The sequence below is a fragment of the Astyanax mexicanus genome, chromosome 22, assembly GCF_023375975.1.
Source record: "Astyanax mexicanus isolate ESR-SI-001 chromosome 22, AstMex3_surface, whole genome shotgun sequence".
Lineage (NCBI taxonomy): Eukaryota > Metazoa > Chordata > Actinopteri > Characiformes > Acestrorhamphidae > Astyanax > Astyanax mexicanus.
In genome coordinates, this window is record NC_064429.1 from 15,927,506 (window position 1) to 15,953,732 (window position 26,227).

The 26,227-nt window shown below is 35.7% G+C and overlaps 2 protein-coding genes across 3 annotated transcripts in view; one reads left to right on the forward strand and one right to left on the reverse strand.

Annotated features, from left to right (window-relative positions):
- cspg4ba (chondroitin sulfate proteoglycan 4ba) overlaps positions 1-6,387 on the reverse strand; it is a 37,159-nt gene extending 30,772 nt beyond the window's left edge. The window contains exons 1-2 of the mRNA XM_007250480.4: positions 6,195-6,387; positions 131-294 (exon numbers count right to left, since the gene is read on the reverse strand). Of these exons, the coding sequence (XP_007250542.3) occupies positions 131-294; positions 6,195-6,255 (225 nt within the window). The 5' untranslated portion in view covers positions 6,256-6,387. The remainder of the gene's footprint in view (positions 1-130; positions 295-6,194) is intronic.
- A 3,792-nt stretch (positions 6,388-10,179) lies between these two features.
- On the forward strand, positions 10,180-25,538 carry si:dkey-193c22.1 (alpha/beta hydrolase). 2 transcript variants are annotated; one of them, XM_022664884.2, is made up of 9 exons: positions 10,182-10,427; positions 11,978-12,009; positions 13,163-13,312; positions 16,654-16,777; positions 17,119-17,331; positions 19,562-19,645; positions 21,366-21,507; positions 21,668-21,830; positions 24,014-25,538. In XM_022664884.2, exons 1-9 carry the CDS (start codon positions 10,413-10,415, stop codon positions 24,246-24,248), a joined length of 1,158 nt encoding a protein of 385 aa, XP_022520605.2. In that variant the 5' UTR covers positions 10,182-10,412; the 3' UTR covers positions 24,249-25,538. The 2 variants fall into 2 exon arrangements, with proteins under 2 accessions (XP_049326150.1, XP_022520605.2); XM_049470193.1 differs by lacking the exon at positions 17,119-17,331 and having other exon boundaries at positions 10,180-10,427.
- The last annotated feature ends 689 nt before the right edge of the window (positions 25,539-26,227 follow it).

The window sequence follows — 26,227 nt, forward strand, 5'->3', positions numbered from 1 at the left end:
GATTTCCTGAGCTGAACAGATCTAATGAACTGGAAGGAACAGACTCATGCCCTCCAGCCGCTGTAATGCAGTTCAGTCTCAGACAACGCCACAGGCGGAGTCTGTGAGTTTAGAGATACAGAAGACTTGCCTGCAGCCGGCCAGAGGTCAGCTCCAGCAGCAGATAATCGCTCTGCCCTGCAGCGAGGAACAGTACACCTCTCTGGCTGGAGGTGCGGAAGCGGACGTGGAGCGTGTTGTGTCTGGATGACTCCTCTGCTTTTAACTGCACAAATCCATCACCGTAGAAAGAGGCTGAAGAAAAGGAAGAGGATAAAATCAGTTTATTACATCATAGAGACATACTGGAAATAGAAAGGCACTAAACACCGAACCATAAACCCTTAAAAGCTTATGATCTTCAGTAACTAATATTGAATTACTATGCAAGTAATGAAGTTAACAAACTAAGGAAAATCCATAATATTTAAGCTAAAATTTCAGTTCCTTTTACTGTACACTTACTGTACCCCATCTAAAACAAATTAAGTTCCCTCATTAGTTTTTCTGTATATTTGATCTTATTGTAACTATGACTGAGGAGATCAATCTCAACACTCTGTCCTGTTACCTAAATTAATTCTTAGATCTAATTTGTTTATTGTTTATTTGTTTTAAAATACATTTTTGGGGAAAATCACTAGAATGTGCTCAGTGTCCTCAGGCTATTAGCATAGATGCAATTTAGCTATTTTCCATGTTTTTTGCTAATTCTATGCTAAAAACTCATTCCTGTTACGTTCAGTCCTGTTACTTAAAATACAAAAAGTAACAGGAATGAGTCCCAGTAACAGAAGTAAGTTCCAGTAACAGGAGAGAGTTCCCAGTGACGGGAGAGAATTTCATCAACAGGAATGAGTGCCATTAACATGAGTGATTTTTTGGTCATAAATATCAATTATTTGAACATGCAGTCAACAATTTCTTTAAAATAAAGACTTTCTGGAAAGAAAATCAAATAAATCACTGGACTTTTGAACATCACATGAGTGACTAGTTTCCAACTAGCCTAATTGCACGAGGTTGGCGGCACCATTAAGGCATATGCTATATGCTTGTGCATGCGCTGGCATGCTTTGCCCTGATGGAACAAAGGCTGACCGGGCCACATGGTCGTGGCCCTGTTGTTCATAAAGAGAGGGCCTTGGTCGCAGCTGTTTTCTTCTCTAAAACTATGCATAGCCCTGTAATCTCCATAATGTGTTCTGCACTCTCATTTACCTCTCCGAAAATGTGCTTAAACATTGCTCAAACCTCAGGTTTAAACACTCCAGGAACCTCCTGATTAATGGGTTGCTTACCTGAACCATTTCATTTCCCACAGAAACACAGAGAACTTTATCTGCACTCAATTATAGTCATCTGAATCCTACAGATTCGGGTAAAAGCAACTGGCATTTTCAGGAATATACTGTTACACAGTCTTAATGTTGTTTAAAAAAAAAACCTCAAACTTAAACTTGGTTTTTTTTTATGAACACATGCTAATATTTGATCTAAAAATATTAAAATCTAAAAATCCAGAGATGGACAATATGGCTTTAATATTTAATCATGATAAACAACATGCTTTTCTGTGTGTACAAAACTTCTTATTTTATTAGAAATAGCTTTTAAATAGATTTGCATCTTAAACTAAATGTAAAAATCTTGACATTTTTCAAAAAGATTCAAATATTTTAGATAGGTTTGTTAAAAATATGTAGTGCAGCAATTTGTGCAGTTTATATAACTGTATGAATAATATAGTTTATAACAATTTAAGTTAGTTTGTTTGTGTTTTATCTCATATCAGCAACATATTGGCTATTTTATAACACTGTTGACTGTTTGTGACTTGAGCATCACAGACTTAAATCAGTTTGTTTATATGAAGGACTTCCAGAAAATTAAGGATTTTAGCTGGTGGAATCTTTTTAAACAGTTCTTTTATATTTGTAACCCTATAAAAGTTATTTTTGGTGGTTAAAAGTGCAGGGCAGTCTACTAAGATGTGTTTAAGAGTTTGAGGAGCATCACAGAATTGGCAGGCTGGAGCCTGTTCGCCAACCAGGAGGTGGCAGTGGGTACGATTCAGCATCTGGTCATGATTGTCTAATCTTGTCTATTAAGGAAGTCCATATTGTATTTAATATTAATGCCTAATAATAATAATAATAAGAAGAAGAAGAAATATTTCATACAGTTTGTGGATTGCTAAACATAACAACTTGAGAGATTTCTTTTACAATATATTTTCTATGACTTTTACTGCATGTTTTGTGTATATTAAAATATGTACTGTTGAGTATTAGATAGAATATCATATGCCATATCACCAATCACTTTTTTAATTATGAATAATATCAAAATAAATTACCATGTAAAACTAACACCCCTTATCTCTCAGAGTTTTTACAAATTTACAATGGCTTTCATAGCAATTACACCCTCTATATACAATATGCAGTTGTACATAGTTATATGTACAGTATGTGCTACATATTGTTACTGTCACACAAATTCCTTATATGTCCAAAACTGGCAACTTCACACGAGCACTTTCAATGAAAATCAATAATAACCCATGTCATTTTGGAGTAGGGCTGCACTATATATACAGTTTTCGTATTGTTATTGTAATGTGACTTCTGGAAAAAACTGGCGAAAATTCAGGAATTAAATTACAGAAAATGTCAGCTTTTTAAAATATTGTGCAGACTGTTTTGGAGCATTTCTATTAGTTTGTTCATCAAGTACACATTTTAAAGTACAACTGCCAGATTCACATTTTATTAAGAACTTTTTTTTTTTTTTTTACTAAAATACTGACTTCTAAAATACTGTTAAAAAATAAAAAGGGCCCTCAAACCAGCTACAATTTTAATTTGTTAATTGTATACTTTTTTGGCTTCTTGGCCAAACACAGATCTAGATGGATACTTGCTAAGTTTATTTTTATAAAGGCATTTATATAATTCAACAGAGGTAAAAAAAATACATAATAATAATAATAATAATAATAATAATAATAATAATAATAATAATAATAATAACTTAAAGGCATATCATATTACAATATGTAGAAATACAATCTAAATCCCAGTGTTTTATTCATTTTATACAGCCCTAGTACACTCTATAGCAGATAAGTTATTTGTGTGCTTTGTGGGAGAATGGAACATCAGAGAGAGACAGTCGAGGCAGGGAGGCAGGGTCAGTCATCAGGAACACAGGGCTTGTCATGCCATCACATAAGAGATTAGAGACTGTGTCTGACATTGTGGTGACTGCTGGAGCACGCAGCCTTGTCCAGCTGTACAAAAACATCTGAAATATGTGGATGGAATCTTACATGTGAAGGAATGAAACTTATTGTATTCTTAAATACATGATAATCAAGAGATTTAACAAGTTACTAATTATATATGTTTAATACAAAAGTGGTAATCCTAAAAAGAGTCCTAAAACTCCAGTCCACAGGCTAATAAATTAATACTGCATTAAGGCTTAAAGGAGAGGTTTATGTTTACCTAAGTCTTGGATTAGTCCTAAATTGGATTAGACCTTGGATTAGTTAGATAAATTATATGGAACAACACACTGCAGTAGTTTGCACAAATGATTCATTGTTTTAAGGGACTGTTATTGGTACATATATTTAATATGCAGACTCCCTTAAGTGAATTGCATATGGAACTAGACCTGCAGTGCAACATGAGACTTTCATGGTATGTGTATTAATATTATTATTGTTAGACATTGACCCTTAAAGGAATACAAACACAAATAAATTAAAAAGTAAGCTGCACATGAGGTGAGGCTCTTTTGAACCATTTTATTTCCAGTTAAACATATACATCTATGGAAAAACCTAAAAGACCACTTCAGTTTCTGAATCAGTTTTTCTGATTTTACTATTTATAGGTATATGTTTGAGTAAAATGAACATTGTTGTTTTATTCTACAAACTACGAACAACATTTCTTACAAATTCCAAATAAAAATATTTTCATTTAGAGCATTTATTTGCAAAAAAAATGAGAAATGGTCAAATTAACAAAGAAGATGCAGAGCTTTCAGAACTTAAATAATGCAAAGTAAACAAGTTCATATTCATAAAGTTTTATGAGTTTAGAAATCAATATTTGGTGGAATAACCCTGGTTTTTACACCACCAGTCTTATACACTGCTTTTGGATAACTTTATGCCACTCCTGGTACAAAAATTCAAGCAGTTCAGTTTGGTTTGATGGCTGGTGATCATCCATCTTCCTCTTGATTATATTCCAGAGGTTTTCAATTTGGTAAAATCAAAGAAACTCATCATTTTTAGGTGGCCTCTTATTTTTTTCCAGAGCTGTACATTTTGATTACTGGGGTGGGTTTTCCCAAAAGCCTCTTATCACAAAGATCATTCTTATATGGTTGAGAGAGCATCAAACAGAGCTCTCTCTCTCACCATGTTAAAACATTCCTAAAGCCAAGATGCTGTTGTTTACATTGTTTCCAACACTGTTATTAAGGAAATGTACATAATAACCACCAATTTACATACCAGCATATACCTAACGATGGTATGCATACCAATGCAATCCAAGTTTTTACTCTATAGCAAATACAACTTTAAATCGTGGATAGAAGTTTTATATGGACATTACCTTAATATTGCCACTTGTGTGTAGTCAACAGAAGAGCCCAACAGCCTAAGTGTAACATGGTGACTTTTATTTATTTAGGATCATTAAACATTATATATCTTTATTCCAGTGTCTTAATATTCTTAATAAATAAAAATACACTGCTCTATAAAAGCAATAAATAAATGCATTGTTCTGTTTTTATGTTATCAGTATAATAATGTAATACAATGGTCTTAAAAAGTATAATAACGTTATGTATCACAATTATTTCTGTGACAATATACTGTCTAAAAAAGTGTTTTTTGAGACAGGCCTGGCAAAGAGTAAAGTGTCTATTTTGTGAGTTTCCTGCAGACTTTAGAACACTAAAATTGAAACTGCTGTAGGACCCAACCAGTTTACTGTTGGACATAAACACGAATAGTCCCATTAGAAGCTTATAGATAAACATGAACATGTAAACCAAAAATCCAGTGCTGTAGAATGTAGACTTTTGTGCATAAATATGTGCACTGGTCCCACATAAATATAAATATTCACAAAAAAGACATTTACACATAGATAATTATTAAAACAATTATTAATAATTAAGAAAGTTTTTGATTAATGTGTATCAGTTTAAACCATGCAAATCAATAGTGTAAAAAATGTGCACTCATAAATTAAATTAAATTAAATAAGTATACAATTTAGTGTATAAAAATGTGCACTTATAGAAAATATATATAGGTATACAGTTTAGCGTATGAATGCTATATAATAAATTAAATTAAATAATAAGTAACCAATGTATTGTATAAATATATGCACTAATGGATAATTAAAATATATATATATATATATATATATATATATATATATATATATATATATATAGTGTAGAAATGTGCATAAATACATTTAAAAACATATCTTTAAAACGTATACCATTTAGTGTATTAGTGCACTAATAAATAAAAACTGTATAGGTATAAAATTGTGTATAAATATGTGCACTACTAAGTAAAAAAAATAAATAGGTATACTGTTTAGTGTATAAATCTGTGCACTAGTCAATTAAACAAAATAACTATACAATTTAGTGTATAAAGATGAGCACTCATAAATAAAAAAAATATATAGGTATAGAATTCCGTGTATTTGTGCACTAATAAATTTAAAAATCCAGTAGACAGACAATTATTTAAATATCTATCAACTCTAAGGAAAGGCGTGATTATAGACGTTATGTTATATGATATACATATTAATGATAGCTCGTTATGGGTTAACTAACGTTACCTGATTCATGTGCTCCAGTGTAAACACTGAAAACACACCAAATTCAGTGTACTACAGACTTTACCATCATTTATATCAGTCTAATAAACGATTCTGTGATGTGTTATAAATATTAAAACGGCTAAAGGAAGGTTCTTCAGCTATTAAAACACATTAAAACATCAGGAATGTAGTTAAATAGCGGCTCAGTAACTTAACTCAGCTCTGAGCTCTTTGTGAAATTTGGGGAAAGTTTGAAGGACTTTAACTCACCTCCTCTCACCGCCCCGACACACAGCGCCAGCAGCTCCAATAAAAATACAGATACATCCATTATAATCTTCTTTAAACGCTCTTCTCTATTTGGTTTCGGCGCGGTGCTCCACACGGGTGTGGGCCATGTTCTCCGCGAGCTCCTGAAGCCCTCGGCTCTCCTTTCTCAGCTCCATTTACTAACTTAGCTCTTCACTCAAGTCTGAGGTTTGTGGAGTAGCTCCGCCCACTGCTGCAGGACCCGCCCCTTGGTCGAAATGCGCCTGCGCGTTTACAGCAACCCCCCCCCCCCCCCCCCCCCCCTCTTTCCTATAACGAGTGTAGGTCCTACAGGCTACGTTCACAATACCAGGCTGAAGTGACTCAAATCAGATTTTTTGCTCAATGTGGCTCAGATCTGATTTTGTCATGGCTGTGTGAACGTGTCAAATCTGATTTTTTTCCAAATCAGATATTTGACATATTTGAGAGACGACTCGTAGCTTTATAAAGTGAAATAAATGTGTTAGCAGCTCATATAAGGAGCATCTTTTGCCGGAGTGGAGAGCAAACAGCTCTTCTGAAGTACATGCTCAGGTCATGGAGGTGAAAAAAGGCCAGGCAGCTTGCTTTTGCTGTGGGTACGAGAGAGAAGCACGTAACACATGCGTAAAAAAAAAAAAAAGCATGAATTCCGATTTGACCATTCACATTAATGTCAGATGTCTATGGATCAGATATGTGTCCAATTAAGGACCACATATGAAAGTGACTCAAATCTGATTTGAAAAAAATAGCCATAAAAAACAGATCTGAACCAGAAAAAATAGATTTGAATCACTTCAGCCTGGTAATGTGAAGGTAGCCTTTCATATGTGGTCCTAAATCGGATACGTATCCAATCCATGGACATGTGACATGAATGAGAACGGTCAAAAAAAGCAAGCCACCTGGTCTTTTTTCAACTCCTTGGCCTGAGCATATACTACAGACCCTTTATAAAGCTACGAGTCATCTCTCAAATATAATGTTTTTTGTTGGTGGTGAAGAAGGTGTCGTTTATACATGTATCAATGTGCGCATGTGAGGCGTTTTAGGGATAGATTCCATCACACTACACACAGATACAGGTCTCTTACATTTATTAATGTGAACCGTCAAGATAGCCAAATCCAATCTGAGCAAAAAATCAGATTTGATCCATGTGGCTTGTAATGTAAATGTAGCCATAGACTGTAGTTCATTTTGCAAAAATATATAGTTGCTATGCTTTAAACATAGCTTGATCTGTTTTTACAAATTAATTATTCATATACTATGAAATTATATGATATATATTTGGAAATTATATAATAAGAATATAAATGTGATATACTGTACACTCCCCTATAAAAATAGGATACTTTTGGGTAGTATACCTCTTGACGAGAAATAAGATAAATGATGATGAAGTTAAACTTATAGAGCGCCTTTCTAGAAACTCAAGAGTGCTTTACAACCACATTTTTACATACAACCATTTATATTTAACACTCATCCACACACTGGTGGGAAACAGCAGCCAATAGCGCACAACCGGAAACAACCGTCCACCTGAAGGACTGCATCGGGCACTACAGAATTTACCCAGGACAGAGTGCCAATCCACATCTGGGCACACAGTCATGCATGCATTTACAAACAGTTTTTCTGGGTCATTTTAGAGTATTAAGTTCACCTGATCTCCATGTATTTGGACTGTGGGAGGAAACCAGTGTCCCTGGAGGAAACCCATGCAGACACAGGAAGAACATGGAAATTCCACTCAGATAGGGACTTGAACCAAAGACCCAGTGCTGGGAGGTGATTGTGCTAACGACTAAGCCACCATGCAGCCCCAAATCACTGACTGCTAGACAGAGCTGGGCAATATATTGATATTTTATTATATTGTGATTAATTTTCTTATGGTATCAACAATATGCTTTACTGAGAATATTGAGGATACTCTGGAAAAATGATGTAAAGTAACCTGATTAAACCTTGCTTTGGACAGAAGCTGCAAATTCATGTTCTTTTTGGAATCTGATGACAATCAGATTTGAGTATGGAGGCCTCATGGTAAGCACTCCAATCCTGCCTTTGCTGTAAAGCAACACATTGCCCCAGTTGCTGGTGTATTGATCTGGGGAGTCATCACATACGACATTCAGTCACCCCTAGTAGTGACAGGGGGACACTCAAAGTGCAATGATTTGTGCAGGACATCCTTCAGCCACATGCATTTCCTTTTATTGCAAGGCTTTCAACTTTTATTTCTCAGCAGAATAATGTTCAGGGTTTCCACATTCATCAAGAAAGTTCCATCCCTGGATTCATTATCTAAGAGTGGTCAAGCGTACAGGCCTCCCACTCGATGTGCTGCTTCATGTATAAGTGACCTTCAGCTGTCCTGTCATGGAGTATGCCTCCCTTTTTAGGGCAGAGCTGAACTAAAGCCATATTTCCTAAGGAGTAACAGGCAATTTGAATCACGATGTATGAGTTATACAAAATGCACCAGTTATCTGTTTTGTTAAGGGATCTTAAACTTTTATAATGTGAATTTTAAATATCCAAAGTATGCTTGTAGATTAGTGTATTTTACTGTGTATACTTGTACATATTGTCAAATAACTGTCTTGACTCATTATATTTATGCCCTCCAATCTTTTTATACATCAAACCGACTAGAGAAAACCTTTTGAGGCTAAACAAGACAGATCATAAAAGGTTAATTGGAGCCAGTACTGCTACAGTATTCACACACCAGCCATGGAGGAGAGTCAATAAGCATGCAGGGGTGCTAGGCCAAAAGCTAACTCTACCATATTTACCAACTGCAACCCTATTAAAACTTAAAGAATTTGAGAATTTTTAATGCTTTTTAATTTCATTCAAAGACAAAATTAAGAGCACATTCACAACAACAAAATGGCAAAACACCAATTTCCACAAAAAGAAAGAAGCTTCTTGCTACAGTGTTAAAAGCTATACTTTTTTTCTCTCTCATTTTTCTCCCAATTTAGCCAATACTCTCAATACTACTCAGCTGAATATCCCCCATCACAAGTGATGCCACAACACAAGGAGGGTGAAGTCTAGTATATGCCTCCTCCGACACATGTGAAGTCATCCACCACCTATTTTTGAACTGCTTTCCCGTGCATTACCGAGCAGCTCGCGTGTTCGAAGGAAAACGCAGTGTCTCGGTTCGGTCTCAGCTCACAGACAGCTTGTGCTGAGCGACATCACCCTAGGAGTGATGAGGGGAAAGAGCACCATCTATGTCAGCTGATGGCGAGCTGCATGACTGGGATTGCCAGTGCTAGTGTGATTCCCAGTGGCAATCACAGTGGCAGTGCTTTAGACCACTGGACCACTTGGCACCACATTAAAAACTATGTTAGGCTAGTATGGGCCATCAGCTCTGCATTCAGCTCCACCTCTAAACCCATACATCACCCAGTGCCTTTTTTAAGTTGCCTTTTTTAAGAGCTGAGGGGTGGAGTCAGCTAAAATCAGGGGGGTTTAAAACTGCATTTAAGCATTTTCAGTACAACCAAGTTTTGAGTGATTAAGTGAATTTTCTTGTTTTTAGTTTGATTTTGCCTGATCTGGTAAGCATGTGGATGGACCTTTTAATCAGCTCTATACTGTGTGTATTAACTCAACACGTGAGTTACAAATCAGGCAATGTCACAACATACAGGAAGTCCTGACAGTGTGGATTAGTTTGGGCCATTTATTACACATTATTTTTATAATAGAATTATAAATATTTGATGATATCAAATGGAAAATGTATTTAAAAACATACTAAACCTATAACATTAAAAAATACAAGTAATTTCTGCTCGTTCGCAGGTTTTAACTTGACTGACATACGCTTCCACCAATAGGAACACTGCGTCTACACATTGTCCCGCCCTTTGTGATATATTAACCAATAGGAAAAAGGAACGATGCAGCGACATTTGTACCAGCGATGGTCGGCTTCCTATATCATACCCGGCGGCAGCAGCAGCAGCAGTAGTAGCAGCGCTGCGGCTGTACACTGTGTTCTCCACCCGAGGAGAGGAAGCGCGTTTCTCCTCGAGTTTTAAACACAAAAAATGTGTGTTTTTAATTAGAGTTAGATGAGGTTAATGTGGGAGAAATGTTTAGCTGTATTCCGCGCTTTAACGCTGCTCTGGTATTCTCGTTTCTGAGCTTTTCCTCATGTGGAGCTTTGTGGTGAGTTACAGCTTATAAACACAACAATACAGAATAATGTTAGCTCAGCTTAAATAGTCAAATATTCTCTATATCTATAGTGTCAGTACTGTAGTTAGTGTATTTCAGTGTTACAGAACTGAGCTGTTATTATATGTAGAGCTGTGTGTGTGTGAAAGGATAAATACAGTAAAATAGTAGTGGAGAGGCAGGTGCTTATAGTACATAATGCAGTATATGGGGCAGACACATGCCCACAGAGAAAGCCAGTGTGAGTTATTTAGTCAGTGTTACACTAAAAATACTACACTGTTTAACTATGTGCACAGCCCTTATATAAATGAGAGATTTTAATAAATTCATAAAAGTCATTTATTAGCATACCTGATGGTAATATCATGATATTAATGTCCTACATTTTGCATTTAAAGCACATGTTTAGGTACAGGAATAAATCATCAAATTGATCCAAATTCTAATATAAACTGGACACTCAAATAAACATCTTAAAACATTGTAATATTATTGTTTTAGCCAGCTATTTTAATGTTATATAGTGTTACAGATTTAAAGCACCTCTGTATGACCCAATCATAGACAACTGTCCCACACTAAATTATATACTTTTTTTTTTTTTTTTACATGTATCTTTATTTCCTAATATGTATAACCACCAGTGGCAGATTTAGGATGTTTTTGAGGTAAATGTTTGAGTAAAATTGTAACATTGTTTTATTCTAGAAACTAAGGACAGTGTTTCTCCCAAATTTCAAAAAAAAAATATTGTCATTTAGAGCATTTATTTGCAGAAAATGAGAAACTGCTGAAATAACAAAAATGATGCAAAGCTTTCAAACCTCAAATAATGCAAAGAAAAAAGTTTGTTTATAACTTTTTAAGAGTTCAGAAATTAATATTTGGTGGAATAACCCTGGTTTTTCATGCATCTTGTCATGTTTTCCTCCACCAGTTTTACACACTGCTTTTGGAAAACTTTATGCCACTCCTGGTGCAAAAATTCAAGCAGTTCAGCTTCAGGTTTGATGGTTTGTGATCATCCATCTTCCTCTTAATTATATATTCCAGAGGTTTTCAATTTGGTAAAATCAAAGAAAATATATATATTTAAGTGGGCTGTATATTTCTAAATGTACTTGGTTACTTTATTATTCTTTGTGTTTGTATTTAGCCAGTCTTCGCTTAAATTTTTTTTGTGTTTTGGGGTTTTTATTTTCTATAAAATATGCTATTTTTGTGTTAAACTTTTGCCATAAAAAATCTCCTTAGCAGTTTTAGTAAGAAGATGTACTTTTAGAATACGTAGACAAAATTAGTGACAGAACAGGGGCACTTCAGTGGCTCAATAGGATTTTAGCCGGGGCCATTGAGCCTGTGGCCCTGCCTCTAGAGTTGCTAGTGAAAAACAATTATATTAAAGGTCAGAGAGAGAGAGAACTGTTGGTGGATATACATGTATACTAATGTTTTGTATAACCATATTTTATACCTTCACTGATTTATCCTGTATCTGTTGTGTTTTGCATTTTCTGCTGCCTTATCTGGGTAACAAGTTCATCATACCAGCACTTTGCATAAACAAAATGTGAGTAATTTCTGATTTAATCTGATACATTTTGTTCTGTAGTGAAGCACAATGGTGAAAGATGGTAGAAAAAGATATTGTACAAAAACTGGCATTGTAATATGTTGTTGTTTTGTGCTTAGATATGTAAAAAGTACTAGAGATTCAGACTAGTACTTCATACTGAACCTTCTAAATGGCCTTAACAATGCATGCTAAAACTAGGGATGTATGAATACTGATATTGGGCCAGATACCATCCTAATGTACTCATACTTACCAATGAGGCCACAATATCAACAACCAATTCTTGGTGCACAGTGCTACGCTAACGAACAGACAACTTCTGCGCTCAAATCCGAATTATTTAAATTCAGTCCCAAATCCATGGGCAAGTGAGCGAGAGAGAAAAGAGAGAAACTAGAGAAAGAGAGATAGAGAATGCAGCTTTCTAAACACCAGCAGCTGACCGTAGCAAGAAGCTGGGTTTTCTCCCAAATGTCGCCGTTAAGACCAGTTCTACCCAGGGCCTGCTGAACCCAGAGTAAATAATATTAAGTACAGTGGCTTGCAAAAGTATTCATACCCCTTGAACTTTTCCAGATTTTGTCACCTTACAACTACAAACCTAAAAATATATTTTTGAGATTTTAAGTGATAGACAAACGCAAAGTATTTCATAAGTGTAAAGTGGAACGAAAATAATACAAGGTTTTCCCATTTTTTTTCAAATCTGAAAAGTGTGATGTGTATGCAGGCCCCTTAACTCTAAAACCCCTAAAATAAAGTCCAGTACAATCAACTGTCATTAGAAGTCACTTAATTAGTTAATAGATTTCAGCTGTGTGTAATTTAGTCTCAGTATAAATACAGGTGTTCTGTGAAGGCCTCAGTGGTTTGTTAGAGAACACTAGTGAACAAACAGCATCATGACCAAAGAACTCGACAGACAGGTCAGCGATAAAGTTGTGAAAAGTCTAAAGCAGCGTGGCATAGGGCACAGTGACATCTTGCACCAGAGCATGACATTTTATTTGTCACAGGAAATTGTGCAATATGTGTCAGCAGAGTTTGCACTTTGTGTGGGCAAGTTGCTAAATTCTGTAACTGAAAATAGTGTCTGAAAGTTTTCTATCATAGAGCATTTATACGTTTTTTTTTTATTTGTTTCTAGGATCGGGATTAAGTATGACGTGACTCTTCCTGTAGCCGCTGGTGCACTGTTTGTGGCCATCCCATACAGCATCTCACTATTTGCCCAGTGGTTGTATGGGTGGCCCAACAAGCCAGGCTACAAAAAGTATATAGAGGCACTGAGACCCAGGTAAGATATGCTGAACATATACATTAGCAATATACATTCCCCTCCAAAAGTATTGGAACAGTGAGACCAATCCCTTTATTTTTGCTTCAGTGTGGAAACATTTGGGTTTGACATTAAAAGATGAATATGAGACAAAAGATCTCCCAAGCAGTTTGATTGCGTCTTAGTTTAAATGTACAGACAAAATGTTTCTATAGACTTCTGAGTTCACTATACATCAATGAAGATTAATGAGCCTGTCTCAGAATAAGCCATGCAAGCTTAAACCATGACACTACCTCCACTGTGTTTCACAGATAAGCTGGTATGTTTGAGGTCATTAACAAATATTTTCTTTCTCCATACCTAATTCTTTCCATTACATTGGTAAATGTAAGGCTTTGCTCTTTACTTCTTAGAAAATTCCAACCTGGCCTTCCTGTTGTTTTTGCTGATTAGTGTTTTTTTTATCTTCTGGTGAAGCCTCTGTTAGTTTGTTCATGAAGTCCTCTGTGAACAGTAGATTGTGATACCTTTACTCCTTCCCTCTGGAGGTTGTTTCTGATTTCACTAACAGTTGTTTTATGTTTTTTTTTTCACAATGTTTCTATTATCAACTACAGTGGTTTTCCTTAAACTACCTATTCACCACCTGTTATTTAGTATACCAGTGATGGCTTTCTTCTTAAGGACATTCCAAAGTTGTTCTGTCTATGGACAATATTGAGAAATGGTTCTGATTTGATAGACAGCTCGTTGGTTTCTATAAAAATGATACTACAGCTCTGGAAAAAAATAAGAAACCACTTAAAATGATGAGTTTCTTTAATTTCACAAAATTCTCATTTTTTGCAAATAAATGCTCTAAATGACAGTATTTTTATTTGGAATTGCGTGTAGTTTAACCACAATGCTTATTTTACTCAAACATATACCTATAAATAGCAAAATCAGAAAAGCTGATTCAGAAACTGAAGTGATCTCCTATTTTTTTTTCCAGAGCTGTATTATTGTTACAATTGGTGATGCTCGATATGATAAAAAAAGCTCTAATCATGGTTTTGTCCTCTAGTTATATTACACACCTAAATCTTGAGGAATTCTCTTCAGACATTACATAATATGATTTCATGTTTCTGCAGCTGTCAAAATATAATGAATAAAAAGCATAAATATTGGAGCTTTCCTAAACTTTATTTTAAAATCATAGGCTGTATTCGGAATGGCATACTACTATACTGCGTACTGCATACTGCACTAGTATGTACTGCATACTACACACTGCCCAGTATGTAGTATTCGGTACTGTAACACTTTTGATTGTAGTACCCTACGCGGTCCTGCTGTGACACACCAGTCAGTGCTCTGTAGTGCTCTGAATTGTAAACAGAAAGAACATGAAAAATGTCCTACCTTTTCATTATTAAGACTAATGAGATCTGCATACTGTCCAGAACAGCAATTGCTGCTTTTATTTTAGAGTTTAATGTAAGTGCAGTTAACCCAATTCTAACAACCATTTAGCAGCAGCCCCCACAACCCAAGTATGTTCCAGTTAAATATGTTTTCCTATTTATTTTAGTAGATTACTATTTTCATCTATGTAAGTACCATCAAGAAGAAAACATTTAAACAAACTCTCATTCATATTTACACAATCTCAACAATAAAAGAAATGAGACACGTTGCACAAGTGAAACAATTTTATTAATTTGTATTCAAATCATTCCCTTATTTAAAAGAAAAATATGTAGTAAAACTGAGGGAATTATTTATTAAATCAAAAGAACGATTTTTTAAACAAAGGTAATTATTTATTAAATTAACAGAACGATTTATTGGAATTATTTATTAAATAAAGAGAACGATTTATTAAAACTGAGAAAATTATTTATTAAATCAACAGAACGATTTTTTAAACAAAGGTAATTATTTATTAAATTAACAGAACGATTTATTGGAATTATTTATTAAATAAAGAGAACGATTTATTAAAACAGAGGGAATTATTTATTAAAGTAACAGAGAAATTTATTAAAACTGATGGACTTATTTATTAAAATAACAATCATTTATTAAAACTGAGGGAATTATGTATTAAAGTAACATAATAATTTATTAAAACTGAGGGAATTATTTATTAAAATAACATAATAATTTATAAAACTGAGGTAATTATTTATTAAAATAACAGAATACTTTATTAAAACTGAGGAAATTATTTATTAAAATAACAGAATAATTTATTAAAACTGTATGTTGCTGCACACTGCGGAGGGTCCCGGCCGCGGAGAGCGTTCGGCGCGGCAGCGGAGGGTCCCGGCCGCGGCGGAGAGCGCTCGGCCGCGGCAGCGGAGGGTCCCGGCCGCGGAGAGCGCTCGGCGCGGCAGCGGAGGGTCCCGGCCGCGGAGAACGCGCGGCCGCGGCGGAGAGCGCTCGGCCGCGGCAGCGGAGGGTCCCGACCGCGGAGAGCGCGCGGCCGCGGCGAGCACGCGGCAGCGGAGGGGCTCGACAGCGGTGAGCCGATACTTTCCAAAATAATTCCCTTAATTTAAAAATATATATATTTCCATAATTTGAAAATCTCTCGCACTCGCCACCATCTTGTTTTTTTCTGAAGCGAGCTGGAGGAGCCAGCCGCAATGCATGTTGGGATGCAGTACACCACGAAGACAGCTCTCCATGCACACTGCGAAATCGGAGCGGAGTAGTACACCATCCGGGTACCTGTAGTGCACTACAGCTCCTCAGTTTGGTCGCATACTGCGTACTGCATACTGGCTTTAGGCAGATTTAGTACGCGAGTAGTATGTAGTATGCCATTCCGAATACAGCCAATATTTTTATGAATACAAATTAAATATTTAGTTTTCTCCAGAATTTGAGGTTGCTTTGTCAGTTTACATTAAGAGTTTTTTGAAGTTGTAGGAAACAGTACTCACCTCCCTCTGACTTCATCTGTAATTTAAAGACTTATCATTTTAATAGTTAGAGTTCTCTGTGTTTCTGTTTCTTTTTCAGCTGTCAAAATATAATGAATAAAAATCATAAAAATTGGAGCTTTCCTAAACTTAAAATCAATATTTTTGTGAATACAAATGAAATATTTAGTTTTCTCCAGAATTCTAGGTTGGTTCCTCTTACTGATCTGAAATTATGAAGTGGAGTAGAAAGTGAACAGGCAGCTTCTCTAAGTCTCTTGTTGGTTTTCTGTTTTCAGAATGTTAAAAAATATGTTTTACTCCAGAGAAAAAAAGGGTTTTTGTATCACCTACACTTGTAGCCTGTACACAGACCAATGTATGTTAAATGGTTTATTTTATAGTGGCTTTCCTTTAATATCTTATTCATTCATTCTTTAGGCGTATCTACCGTTTGACCAAAGCTGTGCTGGAAATGCTGAAGTATCTGCAGTACGGGAAGCTGTATTTCCAGTGGAAGTCATGGTACAAGAATGTGGACAGTAATAATAAGTACTGTGTGAAGGTGAGTCTTCTCTCTTTCCTGTTATTCACTCAAGTAGAAGCATGTACACATCAGCCTTTCATTTTCTGTGATCCTCAGTAACAAAAGCATTGTTGAAATGTAGGTTGAGACTTTACAGTGCTCATATGGGTGGGTGGTTTTATAAGAGATGACAGGGCTTCCTATACAGAGTGATTTAATGTACTGTATGAGAGTAAGCAGAAAGTCCTGCAGTGTCTTGTATCTTGACGTTTGACTTTTCAGGTATATTTAAGCAGATTATCTGGGACACTGCCTCTTTCTGCTATACAGTAGTTATACTATATAGCTGATGCATTATTTCTTTTTTCTTGTGTGTTTAGGGCATCACTTACGGTCGCAGAGGCATCAAGCTAGACTTGTATCATTCCCCAACCCTGGGTCAGTCAGGTTCTGGGTCTATTCCAGTTATAGTGTTTGTGTATGGAGGTGCCTGGGGCTCAGGATCGAGATCAATGTACTGTCTGCTAGCTCTACAAATGGCTAAGGAGCTACGTGCTTCTGTTATTTGCCCTGATTATTCCATTTATCCAAAGGTAAGCCTAATTTTTACTGTTTGCCAGTATTTCTTCATTGTTCTTGAAGATGGTGTGTTTAAATTGGCAAGTTTCCTGGATGTGGATTAAGTGTAGTTTTGGGTTAAACTGTAATGGAAAGTGATTCAGAGTAGAAGATTCTTTGTAGTCCATATTTAGGCTTAAACTGCACTCCTCTAAATGAAATGTGGTGAGTGCAAAGTTTAAAGAACCTCCATACATTGTAAGGATCCTAGGAGGAACTTTTAATTTTATGTAATAAATGGGATCTTTAATGAACCTAAAATATGTATGAAAGTTTAGTTTACTCAGTTTATCTTACCGTCCATGAAGTTTACACATGGAGGACCCGTTTTGAATTCAGTCTTTTTGTGAAATCCCCCCAAAAAACAGTGCATATACTGGACAGCCATAACATTTAATACTGCCTGCCTAAAATTAAGTAGATCAACCTTGTGCCACCAACACAAACAGATCTGACCACTGGAGGGATGAACTCTCCAAGAACTCTAAAAGTGTTTTGCTGCCTAATATGAATATCTGTCTCCCTTAACAGATGCCATTGTGGATAAAGAAAATCAGTGTTTTTTACTTTTCCTGTCAATTTTATGGCTGATCGGTATACACTAAAAGTAAAAAAATAAAATAAAATAATTTAATTGTCCTGCAGCAGTGCTGTATGGCCCAGACAATCTGTTTTTTTTTTTCTTTTTTTCTTATCTTAGCAATGACTTTGTTACTGCACTTGTTTATCTGTGAGACCTTTTGACTGCTGAAACTGAGAATTTGTCCAATCCAAAGTTAAGCTTAGCTAAAAGTGCTGTTGCCATGTGGGTCAGCCAGACGTGACTCTTCCGGTAGCAGTTGTCTCCATTTTACTTTAAGAGTCTTTTGAAGGTGTAGAAAACAGTACTCATCTCTCTCCGACATCATCTGTAATTTCTCTAAAGAAAAGACTTATAATTTTATTCTTCACAATACTCATTTTTTTCAGTTTTTAGCTCATTTGTTTTCCTTAAAGGCCCTTTACTGCAAAATTTAGTACACTTGACTTTGTCCTTTTCTAATATTGACTGGATCTGAGGAGCTTAAATAAAGAGAAAAAACTGGAGAATTCTAAAACTTTTAACCAGTAGTGTACATCTGACTGTTCAAGATACTGACAAAATGGGCAGCCAATTAGAAAATAGTTCATTTGCACATAGTTCATTTGTTTTGTACTGTTAATGAAAAAAACATGTACAAATCATTATAATATTTTGAGACCCAATGTGGAGATCTACTGCTAGATTCTAGATTTACATAATGTTAAAATATGAAAATGGCAAATACGAAGAAATATGTATAATGAATATGTTAAATTGTAAAGGATTGTTAGATATTGGATTGTTATGTAAAATACAGCTCTGGAAAAAAGAGGCCACTTATTTATGTTTTTCCTCGATTTTACCAAATAAAAAAAAAAACTCTGAAATATAATCAAGAGGAAGATGGATGATCACAAGCCATCAAACTAAGCTGAACTGCTTGAATTTTTGCACCAGGAGTGCAGGCATAACGTTATCCAAAAGCAGTGTGTAAGACTGGTGGAGGAGAACATGCCATGATGAAAACTGTGATTAAACCAGGGTTATTCCACCAAATATTGATTTCTGAACTCTTTTTTTCTGAAAACTTTATGTAATAATGACTTAATATTAGTTTATACACTAAGGAGAAAAAAAAATTAATATGGCCCAATGCCCATTTAGTAAATAAGGCAATAGTTGTTTTCTGTGCATACATATTACTGTCTCATGTGGTTCACAAGTTTTTTTTCCATGGCAGATCCTCTCCGTGTGGTGCTCTGTCACCACCGTGTAGATCTCAGATTCAGAACACCTGGCTCTGAAATATATAGATGCTTCTGAAGGCCTTCATTAACTGGATCAGGTGTTTTAGAATAATGTAGGAGTTTAGCTGTGCAGGGAAGTGGATCTGCTGTGGATCTGTGAAACTGCTCATTTATGTGAAGGTCCGTCCAGTCAGGGCCATGGCTTTTTTTTTATGTGTCTCAGGGTGGATTCAGTGAGCAATTTTATTTGATCAGAAATTGGCTGTAGGAAGCATATTTAGAACATTGTCCATAAAACAGTCCATAAATCAAGCTTCTCATTATTTTTCAATTTCTGTGTAAGTTATTTGAACTCTTACTGAGTGTAATGTGTCCTTAACTGTGTCACTTCTTTAGGGGAATGTTTTAAACATGGTTCAGGACATTAGTGACAGTCTGATGTGGGTGAGAGAGAATGGGCATTCCTTCAATCTGAATAAAGTAAGTATATTATTCCTGTTTACTAAAGTTGGCTTGTGATTGTTACTGTTATTTTTTATAAGGAGAATTTATCCTATTAAGCAACGTGACACAAATGACACTGAACGCCATAATTCATGGGACAGGAACTAGTATCGTGTGCCATGACTAGGGCTGCAACTATTGACTTTTTTTGTAGTCGACTAACCGGCATATTTTTTTTTCTGGAAAATCTACTTAAATATGTCTTCAGTTAAGAAGTAAATATTAACAGACAATATTAATTGAATTTGACCATATGTTGATGAAAAAAATATACTGTTCTATTGAGAGAAAGTTTTTTGTAACAATTTTACTGAAACCAAAGTACTCAATGTATTTTAGTTCATTTAAATTCCAGTTTATTGTAAGTCTGTTTTCTTTCTATATTATTCTTTTTTTTTTGTACTAATATTTCCCTTGTATTGCACTCTTGAATTGCCGCCTTAAACCAAGTTGCCAGGTTTGCGGTTTTCGTGCCAAACTGGCCTTGTTTGATAGTTGTGGTTAAACATTCAAAGCACAAGGTGAGCAGGTTTTTTGGGGGCTACTTTTATATTTATTGTTGACACCAAAAAGCCTTAATTGAAAACTGTTCAAAATAAAAAAAATACTATGTTGTAAATGTCTATGGCAATTTGTAAAGGTCGAGGATTTAGACAGATTTTGGGCAGGATTTTCTGCTGGACCTGGCAACCTTGGCTGCAGCTTGCAGTAACTCGCTGTCTGCTTTCTCTATCTATCGTACCAAAGATAAAAGAAGGTAATATATGGGGGATTTAAATGCTGAGAATATGTTTTAATGTATAATGAGCTGATGTACAATGAGGATGGGTGTTGTCTTGTTTCATTTTTGGAGACACAAAGAGCAAGCTGCTTGTTTAAGGCCAATACCCCTTCAGCGGAGTGTAGTCTACGCCGTTACACATTATTGACAAGTCGACAATGAAATTCCGCGGTGACAGATTTTTATAGCCGATGTTGTTGATTATGATGACTAATATTACCATGTCCCATAGACAGAGATCCCAAGTTGCAAAAAATAATTTCAGGGAGGTTTCTCCTGGACCTGGAACCCATCAAAAACAAACAAAAAAAAACTCACACACACACCAAAGGATACCAAAAAATCTTGCCTCAGCATGCCTTTTGCGATCATTTAGCCCCCTGTGGCAATTGCTGAAATCACTATTTCACTATTACAAACTGAACACACGGCCCACCTACAAAGATTGGCTGACTCACAAACTCTTTGCAGTGAACAGGCCAATCAGAACCCTTTCTGTTTTGCAAGTACTTCATAAATAAGCACACAAGGGGTACGTCTTTCTCTTCCTCTCCCTCTCTTTTACACATGCGATTCACTCTTAAGCCACTAGATTGCGGCAGATTTTATCTGACTTGTGGGCATCAGAGAGCCATTATTAATATGTGGTAGACTCCCGCAATTTCCGGGAGACTCGGGACCTCTGCATAGAATTATATTCCAAAGGTTTTCAATTTGGAAAAATCAAAGAAATTCATCATTTTTAACTCTTTTTTTTTTTTTTTTTTTTTTTTTTTTTTTTTTTCCTTTCCAGAGCTGTATATTATTTTTAAATGAAAATAAGTAATCTGCCCATTCTACTATTACTGTGATATTTTTGTAAAGTATAGTTTAACTGTTTGTTTAACTGTTTAATTGTCTTTTTTTGGTATGTAGGACAACATTGTGTTGGTGGGCCATTCAGCAGGTGCTCATCTGTGTGCTCTGACTGCACTGTTTCTGGTAGAAGGTGCGGACGAGTTGAGCATTGAGCAATTTCAACAATGGGAAATTGCAAACTCTATTAAAGGCATCATAGGTAAACACATAAATATTATTTTACTATTCCTGTTAAAGAGCTGTGATTTAACATATAACACACTCTTATTTCACAGTACTGATTTTGTTTAGAAAAGAATAAAGAATAAAGCAGGAGAATAAATCACTGTCCTGTCTATGCTTGTTTTCTGCCTCTTCAGGTCTGAGTGGCGTTTACAATGTAATGGACCATTATCAGCATGAGAAAATGCGGGGTATTGAATATGTCTCTCCTATGCACAAAGCCATGGACGGCAAGGAGAAGTTTGATTATTATTCACCCACAGTTCTCATCAAGAAACTCAACAAGAAGCAGTTGAAAAGGTATGAGCTGGTATTGCGCTGTCTCAAACCATGACTCCAGGATATGTAGGTGGTGCAGTTATTACTATCATTGACTTTGGCAGCAGGTGAGGGTTCTGCGGTTAGTCTAGAAACTCCAGGTGAGCTGTGCTGAAGAGTCACAGGCACATATTTTACCACTGAACACTAAACAAAGAATCAGAATATGCTGGTCGACTGAATTGCACTTGTGTCAACGTGAAGAAAACAGTCATTGGCCGGGAAGCTTAAACCCACACTATAATGAATGACGTTATCCTTCTTGGCCAACCATTGTTTTGTTTAATCTAAACCACCATGTTGCAAACAACAATACTTTCAAGCAGTGCACATTTACAGGGGTTGGACAATGAAACTGAAACACCTGTCATTTTAGTGTGGGAGGTTTCATGACTAAATTGGACAAGCCTGGTGGCCAATCTTCATTAATTGCACATTGCACCAGTAAGAGCAGAGTGTGAAGGTTTAATTAGCAGGGTATGAGCAGTATTGCTCAAAATATTGCAGTGCACACAACATTATGGGTGACATACCAGAGTTCAAAAGAGGACAAGTGTGACCAAGACAGCAAGTCTTTGTGATGTATCAAGAGCCACGGTATCCAGAGTAATGTCAGCATACCACCAAGAAGGACCAACCACATCCAACAGGATTAACTGTGGACGCAAGAGGAAGATGTCTGAAAGGGATGTTCAGGTGCTAACCCGGATTGTATCCAAAAAACATAAAACCACTTCTGAACAAATCACGGCAGAATTCAATGTGCACCTCAACTCTCCTGTTTCCGCCAGAACTGTCTGTCGGGACAATTCATTATTGTGGTCTAAAACCAGGTGCTTCAGCTTCATTGTCCAACCCCTGTATATTTATAATTTCTATTTACAGTAAAAGGCTCCTTTTGTTACATACTGTAGTACTTTTGTTTCTCTGCCTATTATATCACACTTATTTTACCCTATTTTTCAATGATCAGGACCTTCCAAGACCACCAAAGATCAACAGTACCATATTTTTCTGCACTATTTTCTGGTCTATTTTCATACACAAGGCACACTGGATTATAAGTTAATTTTAATCGTCACTAGTAAGGAACAGGGTTGTTGCCATTTTTCCTTCTAATTCAGCAGGTTAAGTAAACAAAACTGTAATTCTTAAGAAAAAAAAAACTTGTCAGACAAGACAAATGAACGCTGGACATTAATCTACATAGGTTTCTCTCCTGAAAATTTATTTGGGTGAGTAAAGCGTTTCTGTTTATTTACAGTACACTTCGATTTCCAAGTTTCCACTAAGTCTAGAGCATAACTGTCCCCCGACAGCACTACACTAAGGAACCCAGAGTGTTTCGGTAAACTAGGGCGAAACTAGCTAGCAGTTTGTCCCACGTAGCTTGTGTTAACACAGTAAACGCACAGGCTACAGGCGGTAATACTCACCTCTGAACAGCCAAATGGCTAGTGCTTAGTGGGATAATGCTAATTCTGCTGCAGCAGGGCTAGCCATGGTTAAAAGCTGATTACAGGCCGATAATACTCACCTTCGAATGGCTGAATGGCTAGCGCTTAGCAGGTAATGCTAATACTGCTGAAAAACTAAACTGAAACTCCTGTATTTGACTCCTGAATGAAATGGCTGTACTTTAGCAGAGTGGCTTTACTGCTACTTACAATCTGACCAGTACAATCTATGGGAAAATTAAAGTATTTTAAGTGTGCCTTATAGCGTAAAATATGGTACTTGCAAGCAGAGCACATTTATAATTTTATACAATTCACAGTAAAAGGCACACGTGGTATTGCTATAATAACAGATTGCAGGACCTCTTTTTCTGCTCTGTGGTGGTCTATCCTGTGGGGTTCTCACTATTGAAGAACAGGGTGAAAGTAGGATAATAAAGTATGCAGAGAAACAGATACAGGACTACAGTCTGTAATCATAGAACTACAAAGTGCTTCTATATGAGATGCAGAGATGAACAAATAGACTATAAGCATAGGAACAGAGAGGTGGTGTTTATGTTAGGGTTCATCAAGAGGGAAGACACTATTGTAGAATATAGTAGTGATGGCATGGATGCTCTATGTGTAGAAAAAGTATGACATGGCATATGACTTTCGAAGTGTCATGATTTATGATCATTAAGTCTATTCTCTTGATTTCTACAGAGTTCCTCCAGTCGGTTTAGTTCACGGTACCCAAGACATCATCGTCCCAGTGGAGTCATCAATGAAGTTCTCCAATATCCTCACTTCACTCTCTCTCCCTGTATCCCTGTACCTCCTGCCCAAAATGGATCACACCAAAATAGTTACGGATCTCATGGCGCCACAGAGGCACTTTTATCACAAAGTATTTGATTGTATCAAACAAGAGTACAGTACATTTATTGGGCCTTTCTGATTTTTTTTTTTATACAGCATGCTGTATCTGCTAACTGCTTTTAACATTGAATTAATGTTTAAGTTTCATATTACAAGCCAAGCATTTTAACCAGAGCCAATTGCTATGATGATTACTGTTATAGGTAATGAAATCTAATGAGACTTGGATTTTATATGACTTTAAAGATTTTCTGATTTATGGTCTGAATTATTTCTGAAAAGTAATAATTTACCAAGCCCAAAATTTATATTTGCACTATTACTGAGAAATGGTTTTCATGTGCACTAGGAATACGTTAAAAATAATTAATTATCACAAATAAAAAAAAGATTTTTAGATAGTGCATCAGTTAGTCCTAAACTTATGCTACTTGCAAAAAAAAGTATAAAAAATAGCCCATAATTATAACACTTTTCAGTGTAAATGTTGGAATTTTGCTTGTATATTCTGTATAATCACACAAGATCATAGTAGTGGCTAACACTTGTTACCATGATCCAGTGTTAATCCATGTTTGTTCATTTGTAAGGACACAAATGGTTTTGAATATGTTTACATTTTTAAATAGGGTAAAATAGGGACCAGTATCATAAAACAATGGGTTGAAATATTGGCCAAAGATAAGCATTATCACCAATATATCCATTATGTACAGTGGTATAAAAAGTGTGGGCACCCCTGATAATTTGCATGGTTTTCCTTTATACACCATTGGTTGTTTGGATCAGCAATTTCAGTTAAATATATCATATAGCAGATGACCACAGTGATATTTGAGAAGTGAAGTGAAGTTTATAGGACTTAAAGAAAGTGTGCAATAATTCTTTAAAAACAGTTAGGCAAGTGCTTCAATTTGGGCACCCCAACAGAAAAAGTACATTAATATTTAGTAGATCCTCCTTTTGTAGAAATAACAGCCTCTAGATGCTTCCTATAGCTTCCAATGAGAGTCTGGCTTCTGGTTGAAGGTATTTTGGATCATTCGTCTTTACAAAACATCTCCAGTTCAGCCAGGTTTGATGGTTTCTGATCATGAACAGCCTGCTTTAAATCACACCACAGATTTTCAATAATATTCAGGACTGGGGACTGAGATGATAATTCCAGAATGTTGTGCTTTTTCTTCTGCCTGAATGTCTTGTGTTTAGAGTCGTTGTCTTGTTGAAGTGTCCAGCCCCGTCACAGCTTCGACTTTCTCACTGATTCCCTGGAGGAGAGCATGCCAAAATGCATGAAAACTGTGATTAAAAAACAGGGTTTTTTCACCAAATATTGATTTCTGAACGTTTAAAACTTTATGGATATGAATTTGTATTCTTTGCATTATTTAAGGTCTGAAAGCTTTGCATCTTTTTTGTTATTTGAGTATTTTTTTTCTAAATGACAGTATTGTTTATTGGGAATATATATATATATATATATATATATATATATATATATATATATATATATATATATATATATATATATATATATATACCTATAAATAGCAAAATCAGATAAACTGATTCAGAAACTGAAGTGGTCTCTTATTTTTTCCAGAGCTGTACTACTATCCAATGACTTTCAGCATACTTGTGTAATACCATACAATGTACAATGTAAGACATGGTGTAATATTTATCAGTGAGTGGGAAAAAACACATTATACAACATTATTTTTTATAATTACTCAGTGAGCCCTGAGACAGAGGCTGATATAAACCACAGGCAGCTGCTTTAGAGGTGGGTGGGGTGTGCTGAGAAATAATTGCATATAAATCACTCTTTAAAATGTGATATTTGTGGTCATTTTGTTTCAAAGCTTATTATACACATCTGGGAAAGTTATGTTGATAGATGGAGCAATAAAGTACAGAATGACAAGTTAAAAACAACACTGGGAATAAGAAACAACAAAATAACTGCACACACCATGCTTGCAAACGTATCCATACCCCTTGAACTTTTTCACATTTTGTCACCTTACAACCACAAACCTAATTGTATTTTATTGA